This window comes from Triplophysa rosa, linkage group LG10, assembly GCF_024868665.1.
Source record: "Triplophysa rosa linkage group LG10, Trosa_1v2, whole genome shotgun sequence".
In the NCBI taxonomy this organism is placed as follows: domain Eukaryota; kingdom Metazoa; phylum Chordata; class Actinopteri; order Cypriniformes; family Nemacheilidae; genus Triplophysa; species Triplophysa rosa.
In genome coordinates this window covers 25,747,258-25,760,055 of record NC_079899.1, presented here as the reverse complement: position 1 = coordinate 25,760,055, position 12,798 = coordinate 25,747,258, and the positions used below count along the sequence as shown (strand labels likewise).

Below are 12,798 nucleotides of genomic sequence, written 5' to 3'. Positions count from 1 at the left end.
CATGAGACATCAACATTAAAATACAGCAGACTGGCCACAATGGCTTCTATTAATTTCATAAGTTGAGTTCAAGATCACTCTCGTCCAAACACACACATTGATGGACAACTGTCTTCAAAGCTTTCTGTCAGGGCACGCCTGTCCATCCTTGACTCACAGACGTCTGAGTGTGGAAGAGAATCGCATGTTTATTTCTGACCAACGCTAAAAGGTCACGAGAAGCCAGAGGTGTGTTGAGATTCAATTAAAGAAAATCCAAGCATCTGTGTGTGATGTGGACGGGATTTGAGCACATTAAGAGAAGACTCAAAGTTCATGAATGGCACCAACCATGTCTGAGGACAATTATGAAGATATGTTTAGATATGAAGAATATAGAATATAAAGATTTTAAAATCTCAGATTCAAATGTAAAACATGATATGTAGTGATGTAAAAATGAAGACTTGTTTCAACAGGAGTGAATTATTGCATTGATTTCTTTATTCGTTCTTCAAAAGAAATGCACAATTCAGCAAAGCTAATACATACCAACAGGCAAACCACAGCATCTCACCTTCTGTGTCATTAAAATCACAGGACGGAACGACAACAACAACCCACAAACCCCAGGTGACGCTACAAATCACCCGTTCAAACACCGGTCCAGAGGTCACGAAACCAGACACGTTTACCGCGGCACGACATCGGAGAGGAACAGCAGATCTTGCATAGCTCAGATGTTATGGACGTAAGGCACTTTGAGAAGGTTTTTATTAGGCAAATCACAGCAAGACCAACCAACCCCGTTATAAACTCACATCAGCAGGCAGTTGAAAGAAAATCTAAAATAAATATCATCCGATCCGGCGCTTTTGGCATCATGCTCTCCAAATACCGAAGAAGATTTTCTTGTGCATATACGGTGGAGAAGTCGATCGATAACCCCACGCGTCCGAGAGTTTCACGTGAGAGACGTTGTGCAATGGGTCAAAGAAGGCAACGAGTTGTTTGAGTTTGTTTTTCTCACCGAAAACGAACAAAAGAAAATGTCCGGAGAGAAGCGAAGGAGGTTCCACTGGATTGGCACGGCTGTCGTTTTATTTCGAGGTAACGTCGGTCCTGCGTGTGCTGTTGTGTCATGGTAAGGAAACGAGTTCGGGTCGAAGACAAGGTTGGACGGATCGTTTCTGGATCCGGTCTAGCCCAGCTGATCTTCATACTGCTTACGGAAACAATCCCCGGCGGGAAAGAAGTCCCAACATCTCTCCTGATACATCTTCCACACGTATGACTCCTGCGGACACAGAAAGAGTCGATTTCGTTTAGTCTCAGATGTTTCTCCTAAAACTGCTCAGGAGAAATACAACCAAAAATAAGCGAGAGTGTAATTGTTGAAACACATGATCAAGAGTCTGGAGGTGTAAATGAATGTAGATGGTTGAGGTCAGATAATCTGGATTTGAGTAAATCTGATGAGAAATGTTTGAGGTGATCTTGAGATCTTCAATAATATTGACTTTTGATTGCAGACGAGACAAATTTGAGCTCAGTTTGACACATTCGTCAGATTTCTCAGGAGAAATATCTGAGACGCAGATGAGACGCAAGTTTACATTTGCTCTCCATTTAATCTCATTGATGTCTCTGAGAAATAACTGCGATATTAAAGAGATCTCATCTGTGATTCCGGGACATCGTACCTGACCGGTGTGTTCGGTCTCGTCCTTGTTGATCAGGTACATCAAGAAAAATCTGAAAGATCAGAGATAAACTTCAAAATTCTATATCGAAAAATCTTCACATCACAGGAACGTCTGTGAATGAGTCGGAGTCCTTCATAGCAAGCCACAGTGTGTTTAAACAAAAGGGGCACAAAACAAAATCCAGACTCGGACGTCATCACAGACTCTTATCATCACAGTACTTACAGGTAGTTGGCAAGATTGTGTTCCTGCAGCGTGTGAGTCTCAAAGCCATGTGGCGTCGTGTCGAATTACTCGTTACCGATCCCACAGATGAAACATTTAGTCTGTGAAGAGAGTAAACCCACTCTTAAGTGACGTGTACCGGCATAGTGTAAAGCGTACAGATAATCTCCCATACCTCCATGTCTTCTTTGACCTGTTCCTGCTGATCTCTCAACTCTCCGAACGCGTCGATGATCAAACCTGCATTCACACAAACATCACAGGTGTGATGATGATACACAGGCCGGAGGAACATCGATGATTCTAACGGTGTGATGGCGGTACCTTGTATGATAGCCAGCAGTATAACAATCACAAAGAAGAAAAACGTGATGTCAAACAGAATGCGGTAGAGTTCATACGGGTCGCCCGCGGGGTCCTCGATTTCATCTCCAATACCTCCACCAGCACGGACGCCAACGTACATGTGAAACAGGTAACACTGGAAGACAGAGAAAGAGACGGATATGAAAAACAACTCCTTTCGGGTCAGCGAGTGACCACATCTCTCCTTTTCTGTTTTTCAATTTAGGTGTGCTTCACTGGTAAGACAAAACGACATTTGTATTTCAATGTGTGCAATAAAAGAAAAGTAAGATGGATAAAGTACAAAATGATGTATAGTAATATAGTGTATAATATAGAATTATTCAATTATCTTCACTCACAGTCATCATATCATCACACTTCATGTCGGGCTCTTCCTCGTCTGAACTCTTGTTGTAGAACTTGCGGAAAAAGTTGAAAGCCACAACGGTGTAGAGATAGACGACCACAGCCAGCAGACCGACCGTCAACACCAACTAAACGAACAGAACACAGACATGTCATTGCTTTATAAAACTCTGGATGCTTTCTAAATGATTTTCATCTGGATTCAGTGTCGTAGTCGAGACCAGCTCATTCGAGTCTGAGTCAAGACCGAGTCCAGAGAGGGTTGAGTCCGAGTCAAGTCCGGGTCCACATAAGGTTGGGTCTTCAAGAATATGTTAAATGTTTGGTGGAAACAATAAAGGTGGCACCAAGCTCATAGAATAATAGAACATTAAATGAAGAAAAAAACATGTTTTTTATTGTGCATTTCGATTAATATCAATCAAACTGCAGTTGGTTTGTTTTGACTTAAGCCATAAAAACTAAAATAATACAGCTAACTAACACAATAAAAACATGATTTAGATTTTTTTTAAAACAGAGTTATCTCATTTTGGAAACTAACTCCTCAAATATACCATGACATGTACACTATGTTTTATTTACTTAAGACTGTTTTTAGTTTAAAAATATTATTAGTTGAGGGTAGAAAAGGCTACAAAGTAGTCTCAGACGTCATGGACCGTTGGGTAAATGTCTGATACATAAGGCACACTTTTCTGGAAACACTTCAGCACGTTCAAAGTCGTCATCTGATTGGTTGAATTTCACTGGATTTCCGGGAGACGTGCGTGTCGCGTTCTTTAACGGTCCGCCTTGGAAACCGTGTTACAACTGTTGCTATAAGAATTCATCACGATCGACGAAACGCTTAAAGGGGTCATTATACGCGGCTAAAACGAATATTATTGTTTGTTTTAGATGTATTACAATGTGTATACAGGATTTAAGGTTGATAAATGCTGTATTTTCCACATACCGTGCATGTTTGTATCTCCTCTTTGCTCCGCCTCTCTGAAACGCAAGGATATTTTACAAAGCTCATGGCTCTAAAAGCGAGGTGTGCTGTGATTGGCCAGTTCACTACTGCGTAGTGATTGGTGGAATACTGCAATTGTTTGACGGAAATGTGACGCCTCTGACCATATTCAAAACATCAGGTTTCAAAGCTAATGACAGGTGATAAAATGGCAACGATACTTCCCTATCAATTCGAGCTGAATCTGATCCGGAGAATGAAGATCATGCCGATACATTGCAACTTTGCCAGCGCGACTCGAGCACGATGTTAAGGATTGTTAAGTTTTTATTAAAAAACTACTTTAAATAGTTTAAAACTATAGCTAACTGTTTTACCTTTTATATACGACGTTATAAAGATTTGCCGTAAGTGATCAACCAGTGTTACGCCATGTCTCGTCGCGACTCAACAAAGACAATAAACCCCATTATAAACACCACATGTGTTACCTCTAGTTTGAACATTATTACTGATTATTAGGACTTATTTTGTCTTTTTCACGTTGCGCGCGTGTCTGCATTTGCAGATCACAAACACACGACAAACTCAACTCGCGTTAGTCCGTAACAAAGTCTTTTAAATGAAAATATACTTGCAGACTGTGAATCTGAAGTGCCAGACTGTCCTCGCGGAGTTTTAACCGATGGAACTGCCCCACTTTTTAACAGAAGTTGCCGTGCATGGCCGGTCTTGATCGCTCCCAGATTAGTGAAGCAATCGTGGTTAAAATGCTCTGCACAAACTAGCACTTTTTCATTGTACTTCTCTGGAACAGTGTTGAAAATAAAATGTAACCATTCGTTTTTTGTTGACTCATCTTTTGGCAGAGCAGAGAAAACAAAGAGGCTTTCTTTTGGCAACTGAACACACAGCGTCTCCACGACATGGCTGCTCCGGTGGTGGTACAATGAGATTTACAAGACCGCCCACATTATTTGCGTGTAGATTTGGGCGGTTTTAGTCAAATCATTCCACGAGCTGACGTCAAGTTGTGGGGGTGTGGTTACACGAGGCGTTTCAGGCAGGTCTGGGTGAGCATTCGCTTCTAGATAAAATACATTTTTTGTTCCGACACTTAAATTTTTGCAATTTCACGTGTCTAATACATGCATGGGCAACTTATAACACACAAAAGACAAAGAAAAACACGTACTTCCGGCGAATGACTCCTTTAATTCTTAAAAGTATGCGAGGTTCACAGCATAACCTTATAATCATTCTTGTTTCTGTTAACGTTTGACACGTTAGTGAATGTACACCGATCTGTTACTGCGGGGACATTTCTACGCCTATAAATATGACGCGGCACAAAACCAAACGTGATTGGTTGCTTCACCTGTCAGTCATATGGCCTCTTGGGCGGGCCTTGGCCAAAGAAAGCGGCGATAAGTTCCTAGCTACGCGAGACTAGCTACAAAGTGGTGTTAAGGTAGTTTCATTACAATCGACTTCCACCTGAGCAAAGATATAACCAAAAAGACGTCTTTCTATGTATTTGACGACATTGAAAAGACGTCCCTTAATGGGCCAAAACTGAAAGGTGTTTTACGTCGGATATTGACGCACAGGGGACCAGTAAAACTGCTTCAAATCTAGAGTTTATCAGACTACTTTCAAAATGGAAATAATTTGAGTTGAATGATTTAAAATTAAATGAAATCAATGTTAACTGCATTAAATCAATATTAGTTATATAATATTAGAAAAAACACCATTATTGTGATCAGTGTTTGCTTAAGTTTGGCTTTTGATCCTTAACGTTTTTTTGAAATTGTATTGAACAGTTCATTTAAACGGTGTTCCACTGGACGTCAATATCAGACATCCAGAAGACTTCATAAAAAGAGGTAGAAACACCTTTCACATTTGTCCCATAAAGGGACGTCTTTTTAATGTCGTCAAAGACTTAGAAAAGACGTATTTTTGGCTTGAGGGGTAGGGCCAAGTCATGCGCACAAGAAAATAACCAACCATAGGATGCGTCAATCAAACATCAGTTTAAAGAAACAGTAACACAGTAAAAATGCATGACATGTAATATTTCGGTTTGGACTCGAGTGGACTCGGGAATAAGTCTGATTCCGAACATGTTCAAGTACGAGTCAAGACCGAGTTAAAATGCACACAATACCAAGACCATTAAAACATGGTCCCGAGACTACAACACTGTCTGGAGGATTATTCTATTTTTACCAATAAAATATCTATAACTTTAACCGGATGTTGTACCCAAGAAGATTCATCATGTTTTAAGAAAATAAAAGTGTCCGCTAAATGAACAAATTTCAATTTAAACTACTTCTTAGAAATGAATATGAATGTCAACTGTAAAATCTTGAATCTACAATGAAAGAATCTCAGAAGAAACATGATCGTGTTTGTTGAACCTGTTTGCCGTTGTGTGTGACCGATGACAGGATGGTCCGCAGGGTTTTAAAGCCCATGGCGATGTCCAACAGATGCGCGGCGAAGAAGAAGTTATTATAATGTCCCAGTACAGACATAGTGGTGTACCAGACCAGATACAGGAAAGACTGGAGGAGAAAAACAAGAGGAGGTCACGGGAGGTCATCGCACATCTGCCGTTCATACAGAGAGCACTTACGTTATCTGTGAAGACCACGCCCATCTTCCACACGTGATACTTGGTGTCAATGGAGCTTAACCTGAACGAACAAGATACCAAAACGCATCTTTGATAGAGAACAGCCGAACAGGCAAAAAACATGCACGAGTTCTTTTATCAGCAGTCAGATTAAAACAGCCGATATATGAAACAGAAATCTGAGGAAAAAGCTGATTCATTGTGTTACTGAATGAGTGATTTTCGGACCAGGACAGCAGCGAGGCGTCTTTCATAACCGCGTCTTCGGTGGGATTAAAATCCAGAGCGCTTTTATCCAAACCCAGCAGTTCTGCGATCCGCTCGGCACCGTACAGATCTCCGTACTTGTTTATCACCTGCACGAGTCACGCAACGCCATCAAACAAGACACTTTTTTACCTTCTCAAACCCCTTTATTATGTATTCTCGGTAAGACTCTCACTTGCCTTGCGTTTCACGAATTTGTCCCAGTAGTTGTTGGGGAAAGATCTGTACAACAGAGAACGATCAGCTGATTCAAAAAGACTCTTTAGACACGAAAGACGTTTTATTTCAATTCTTCAGACTCACGGTGTGTTAATGACGAGTCTGTCCCACTGTCCTTTTATATCATCGTCTGACGGCTGCTCAGTGATGTACAGCCCATCAAACTCCAGCTTACGTGCGATCTCCTTCTCACGCTTGAAGACCACCAACGGAACCTGAAGAGCATGAAAATTACCTGATTAAATAAAGTAATAACATGTTTTGTACTCTACGGTATAACTTATATAACGCCTATGTGTGTTTGTGTTTGTATACACTTACTTTATTTATTTTATATGATTTATTAGGGCTATATTTACATGCATTCTATGTTTGTTTTTTCCTGTACAGTTGCTTTGATATGATGCAATTTGTAAAAAGCACTTGACAAAAATAGATTTGACAAGAGAGACGTTCATTAATGGCGTTACGATGCACATTACATCTGTAACTGTGTGTCTGTGTTGATCATATTTGTGTTGTTATGTGATGATGAAGTGAATACCTTCAGATAATAATATCCCAGCACACAGAGAGAGGAGATGAGCGTGTGCATGACAGCGAGGAAGCGGAGAGTCGGAGCCATATAACCACTGCTCTCCTGAAGAACAAAATACTCCACAACACCTTCATCAGCATCATCACCATCACCACCGCGCCGAACCCACGGATCCAAATCATCAGAGTCCTCGCCTGTCACCTACACACGCACACGCACACGCACACACACACACACGCACACACACACACGCACACACACACACACACAGGTTTGTTTGAGTATACTAGTGAGGACATTACATAGACTTCCATTGATTTTATATCAGGCTTCTGATATATTCTATCCCCTATCCCTAACCCTGACCCTTAACCTAATAATCACACAAACATGTGCACTCTATTACATTTAAAGAAAAACACTATTTGAGCCAATTATGAGCCATTTTATTTAGTGAGGACCAGTAAAATGGACATTTGGCCCTCACAAATATAGCTAAACCAGTACACACCATCACACACACACAGGGACACCACACACACCCTGAACACAGTGCAGTGTTTGGATAGGAGTGTAGAAACATGAATGAGTGTACAGTGCAGCTGTAATGTTGAGTCACCTTGTAGAAGAGCAGAATGAAGTTGATGGCAAAAGCCACAAACAGAGCCAGAAAACGCAGGTTGTAAAAGTTTCTAGCCAGATAATTCTGCAAACACACACAAACACATCTTACATTACATTTGACCTTTTTAAGCACGTAAAACACCTTGTTCTGAACAAATAACAGCATCGGCACTCACCAGCATTTTAGTCTGATAGACGTCCAGACCGGCTAAAAATGAAGCCATGCAGGCGTCAGGCGCTTCTTTCTTCTGCCCACGTCTGTTCTTCACAGGCTTCCTCTCTTCATCTGCTGCTGGCCCTGCCACGGGTTCATCTCTCCTGCCCTGATCTGTCTTCTCTCTGTCTTCAACACTGACCACACAAACACACCACATCACAGTTACAGCACAAGACTTCACAAACGCACACAAGAAAAACATCACAACAACACTCACTCGGCCTTCTCGGACTCCCATTTGGTTTCAGACTCTGCGGCGGTCATCGCAGCTTCCTGCAAACAACAAAAACCGTTCAACGGCTGAATTTGATTCGAGATGTCAGACGCGGTGTTGACATTGACCTGAGCTTTCTTCTGGTGAACAGCGCTGGCCAATGAAGGAGCGTCCACCCCGACCACCTCAGACACGTCTCCCAGTCCCGGCTCCATCCCGTGTTTGCCTCCCTCTCTCCTGGGCTGAACGTTCATCAGTTCTGACATCAGGTCCATTTCCACCCGCTCACCGGCCGCCTCGCACCCGAGCTCGGACACCTGAGACGCGTCGCAGTATTCCAGCTTCTCCATATCCAGAACGTCACCGTGGATCCCAAACTGCGTGGGATCGGGCATGTTCCCCAGGATATCCGTCACCTTCATGTTCTTGGCTCCTTCCACCAGACCTCCGCCGAACAGGGTGGACCAGAGGATGTGAAAGAAACCCCACACCAGATTGATGAGGAAGCGGAACGTGCCGACGAAGAGGGTCCAGAAGAAGCAGAAGAAGCCTCGTATCAGCTCCTTCACGCTCATCTTCCTCAGCTTTCGGTACTGTCGTCTCATGCTTTTCAGTGACAGCATCTGTCTGAGGTTTGACAGACTCTTCCTCATGGAGACGCAGGCCAGAGTGAACGCAGAGGACGACTCCAACGCCGCTTCGTCTTCCTCCTCCTCTTGATTCTCAGTCACACTCTGTGCGTCGTCATCATCGTCCTCCTCCGGCCTCTCCGCAGCGTCCGGCTCGGAGATCAGAGATGCCAGCTGCATCTCGAAGATGGTGTCCTCGCAGAAGTTGACGAACAGCTCCATCTTCTCGGATTCTCCGCCCTCGTTGACGACATCGAAGATGAACTGCCGCTTGGACTCCTTGACCTGCGGTTTTTCCCACTGAGTTCTGCTGGACTCGCTGATCTCGAAGTAAACCCTCTCGATTCTCTTAGCTCCACCTATGATCTCGATGCGGCCCAGGAAGGGCTCGAAGTAGTTCAGGACGCTTTCGGCCAGGTTCAGGAAGGTGGCGAGACGGGCGTCGTGGGGCATGTGCTCCGATAGGTTGGTGAGCAGAACCGCCATGTTGAAGCCGATGTCCTTGGCCGGTTCGTGGAAGCGCTCGACGAACTCCTCGTAGTTGAACATGTCGTTCTCGTCGGCCTCGGCGCAGGACAGCAGGAAATCGATCTCAGACTGCGAGTACTGCTTCTGGCTCTCCATGGACTTCTGAAACTCTTTCTTGGAGATGACACCTTTACGGTCGGGGTCGTGCTCTTTGAAGCTGTCGGAGGTGGTCAAATCTTTCAGCTTGAGGAACATGTCGAAGAACTTCAGGATCATCTCCACATTGCTGGAGGATTCCACGAGAGTGTCCACCATCTGTTTACCGATAGTCCCGTTCACAACATTACCTGTGAGAGAACAAATCGAGAAGCAAAAGAGTATTTCACCCAAAAATGAAAAAAGAATAATTTTATTAGTCAATCCAACATGAACAAATACTAGAATATTTACTAAAGTAAACTATATATTAATGTAGTATACTTTAATAATGACTATACTTTGTTAACATGTACTATAATATTCTGTATAACTAAGTATAGTAACTTAAAAATTGTAGTAACTACTGCAGTATACATTAACATTTACTATAGCAACCTGTAGTAAATTGTAGTATGCTGTAGAGTACTATAGTGATTATCACACACAACTGCAGTACTCTATAGTGTATTATAGTAATCACTACACTTTGTTAATGTATACTACAGTTTTGTGGAGTATTAACTACTGTGAACTGATAAACTGTAGTAAACACTAAAGTATACTTTATGTAATATTTCTTTGAAGAACTCTCAGGCGGTTCAATTCTCATCATCAGCTGATGCACATTTAGTAATGTTCTTAATGAAGTTTGAACCTTCCAGCAGTGACAACATCATGACAATCATATCCTTCTGAAGATCCAACAGCTCCTTCAACAGCTCGATCTGACTGGAGTCCTGACAGAGAAACAAGGTTGAAGATGAGGAATCCTGCTGAGAGGAAGATTAAAGGTCTGAAGCTCTGAGAGCAGCTAAACCAAACCACTATTGCACCACGTATGAATAAAAGCACCACAGTATTACCGTGTTACCATGTGTGGTTCTTCTAGTATTTTGATATTGCTTACAGAGCTACTACAGATTCTCACTGTACATGTGACGTGATATTTCTGACCTGTGACAGCTTCATTTGCATGTTAGCAAAAACATGAAGAAATCCAACAACAGCATCCCAGAGTCTGCTGTGAGCCAAACTCTGCTGATTCCCAATACACGGACCCTGAGAGAGGGAGAGACAGAGAGAGAGACAGAGAGAGAGACAGAGAGAGAGAGAGAGAGAGGGAGAGACAGAGAGAGAGACAGAGAGAGAGACAGAGAGAGAGAGAGAGAGAGAGAGAGAGAGAGAGAGAGAGAGAGAGAGAAGAGAGAGAGGGAAGAGAGAGAAGAGAGAGAAAGAGAGAGGGAAGAGAGGGAAGAGAGAGAAGAGAGAGAGAGAGAGAGAGAGAGAGAGAGAGAGAGAGAAGAGAGAGAGGGAAGAGAGAGAAGAGAGAGAAAGAGAGAGGGAAGAGAGGGAAGAGAGAGAAGAGAGAGAGAGAGAGAGAGAGAGAGAGAGAGAGAGAGAAGAGAGAGAGGGAAGAGAGAGAAGAGAGAGAAGAGAGAGAAGAGAGGGAAGAGAGAGAAGAGAGAGAAGAGAGGGAAGAGAGAGAGAGAGAGAAGAGAGGGAAGAGAGGGAAGAGAGAGAAGAGAGGGAAGAGAGAGAAGAGAGGGAAGAGAGAGAAGAGAGGGAAGAGAGGGAAGAGAGAGAAGAGAGGGAAGAGAGGGAAGAGAGAGAAGAGAGAGAAGAGAGAGAAGAGAGAGAAGAGAGGGAAGAGAGAGAAGAGAGGGAAGAGAGGGAAGAGAGAGAAGAGAGGGAAGAGAGAGAAGAGAGGGAAGAGAGGGAAGAGAGAGAAGAGAGGGAAGAGAGGGAAGAGAGAGAAGAGAGGGAAGAGAGAGAAGAGAGGGAAGAGAGGGAAGAGAGAGAAGAGAGGGAAGAGAGGGAAGAGAGAGAAGAGAGGGAAGAGAGAGAAGAGAGGGAAGAGAGGGAAGAGAGAGAAGAGAGGGAAGAGAGGGAAGAGAGAGAAGAGAGGGAAGAGAGAGAAGAGAGGGAAGAGAGGGAAGAGAGAGAAGAGAGGGAAGAGAGGGAAGAGAGAGAAGAGAGGGAAGAGAGAGAAGAGAGGGAAGAGAGGGAAGAGAGGGAAGAGAGAGAAGAGAGGGAAGAGAGGGAAGAGAGAGGGAAGAGAGAGGGAAGAGAGAGAGAGCGGGTGTGTGTGTGTTAAAAAGATGCTACTTCAAGCCTATATTCTCTTTGTACTCATTTTTTTTCTCAATGAACAAAGAGCTGTTTTGGGGAGTCAATGCGTTTAATTATGTGTCTTATTGAAACTGAGACGGTGTTAAGCGTTGTTTGTGTGTGTGTGTGTGTGTGTGCGTGTGTGCGTGTGTGTGTGTGTGTGTGTGCGTGCGTGCGTGTGCGTTTGTGTGTGTGCGCGTGTGCGCGTGTGTGTGTGTGTAATACCTGGATGTATTCAGTGAGTGAATTGAAGATCTGTTTCGCTACGGCAAGAGCTTTGGAGAAATTACGCTGCCCCGCTGTATCCATGACGTCTTTACCAGAGTAATACCAGTAAAAATCACTGATGGATTCCTGTCAACACAACGCATCACAACATTACACACAGAAGTAACTTTATTACTGTTTACTGACCAAATGTTTCTTGATTACATAGTAAAACGACTCTTTATTTGTGTGTTTTCACCTGCAGTCTGAGCAGATAGTCCACAGTGCTTATGATGATATTAACTGTGGTCGTGTTTCCTGTTTGTGTTCTGAGGAAGTTCTGAAAATCTGAAACACAAAACATATTTGTATGAATATGTCGAAGCCCATGGCCTTGTGGTTAGTGCTCTGACATATAGCGCTTTTGTGCTCCGGCGACCCGAGTTCGAGTCTCGGCTCGTGGTCCTTTCTGGATCCCATTAATATTTCGATATATTTTATATAAGCATTGTCCGTTTTCTTCATTTTTAACAAAAATATTACCTATAAAGCCTCAGGAAAAGTATTTTGTGGTTTCGCTTCTAAATGAATACCTCTCTTGAGTGAATCAATGAATCAGTGGCTCGTTCATAAAGAGTCATTTACTGCTTTCCGAACAAATTCAGGGAATCCAATGAATTAATGACATTTACCGCCACCTACTGGCAGTTTTTGATTCTTCAAAAGAATTTTAACAGTATTAAAATAAAAAAAGTTAAATAATTACAATACTAATAATTTGGTGATAGTTTGACCAAAAAAGGAAATTCTGTTCATTTACATTTACTTACCCTCATGTCGTTTTAAACCTTAATTACCATTTCTTTGGGGAAAAGGAAT

At 42.8% G+C, this 12,798-nt stretch overlaps 1 protein-coding gene across 1 annotated transcript in view; it reads right to left on the bottom strand.

Annotated features, from left to right (window-relative positions):
- Positions 1 to 799: 799 nt before the first annotated feature.
- Positions 800 to 12,798, bottom strand: part of LOC130560740 (ryanodine receptor 3) — a 90,753-nt gene continuing 78,754 nt past the window's right edge. Inside the window, exons 86-105 of the mRNA XM_057344743.1 lie at positions 12,179 to 12,267; positions 11,938 to 12,066; positions 10,558 to 10,662; positions 10,259 to 10,340; positions 8,437 to 9,752; positions 8,312 to 8,367; positions 8,054 to 8,228; positions 7,873 to 7,959; positions 7,260 to 7,454; positions 6,800 to 6,930; positions 6,676 to 6,718; positions 6,458 to 6,585; positions 6,230 to 6,290; positions 6,012 to 6,158; positions 2,618 to 2,752; positions 2,235 to 2,391; positions 2,086 to 2,150; positions 1,911 to 2,011; positions 1,683 to 1,734; positions 800 to 1,276 (exon numbers count right to left, since the gene is read on the bottom strand). Coding sequence (XP_057200726.1) covers positions 1,976 to 2,011; positions 2,086 to 2,150; positions 2,235 to 2,391; positions 2,618 to 2,752; positions 6,012 to 6,158; positions 6,230 to 6,290; positions 6,458 to 6,585; positions 6,676 to 6,718; positions 6,800 to 6,930; positions 7,260 to 7,454; positions 7,873 to 7,959; positions 8,054 to 8,228; positions 8,312 to 8,367; positions 8,437 to 9,752; positions 10,259 to 10,340; positions 10,558 to 10,662; positions 11,938 to 12,066; positions 12,179 to 12,267 — 3,137 coding nt within the window. The 3' untranslated portion in view covers positions 800 to 1,276; positions 1,683 to 1,734; positions 1,911 to 1,975. The remainder of the gene's footprint in view (positions 1,277 to 1,682; positions 1,735 to 1,910; positions 2,012 to 2,085; positions 2,151 to 2,234; positions 2,392 to 2,617; positions 2,753 to 6,011; positions 6,159 to 6,229; positions 6,291 to 6,457; positions 6,586 to 6,675; positions 6,719 to 6,799; positions 6,931 to 7,259; positions 7,455 to 7,872; positions 7,960 to 8,053; positions 8,229 to 8,311; positions 8,368 to 8,436; positions 9,753 to 10,258; positions 10,341 to 10,557; positions 10,663 to 11,937; positions 12,067 to 12,178; positions 12,268 to 12,798) is intronic.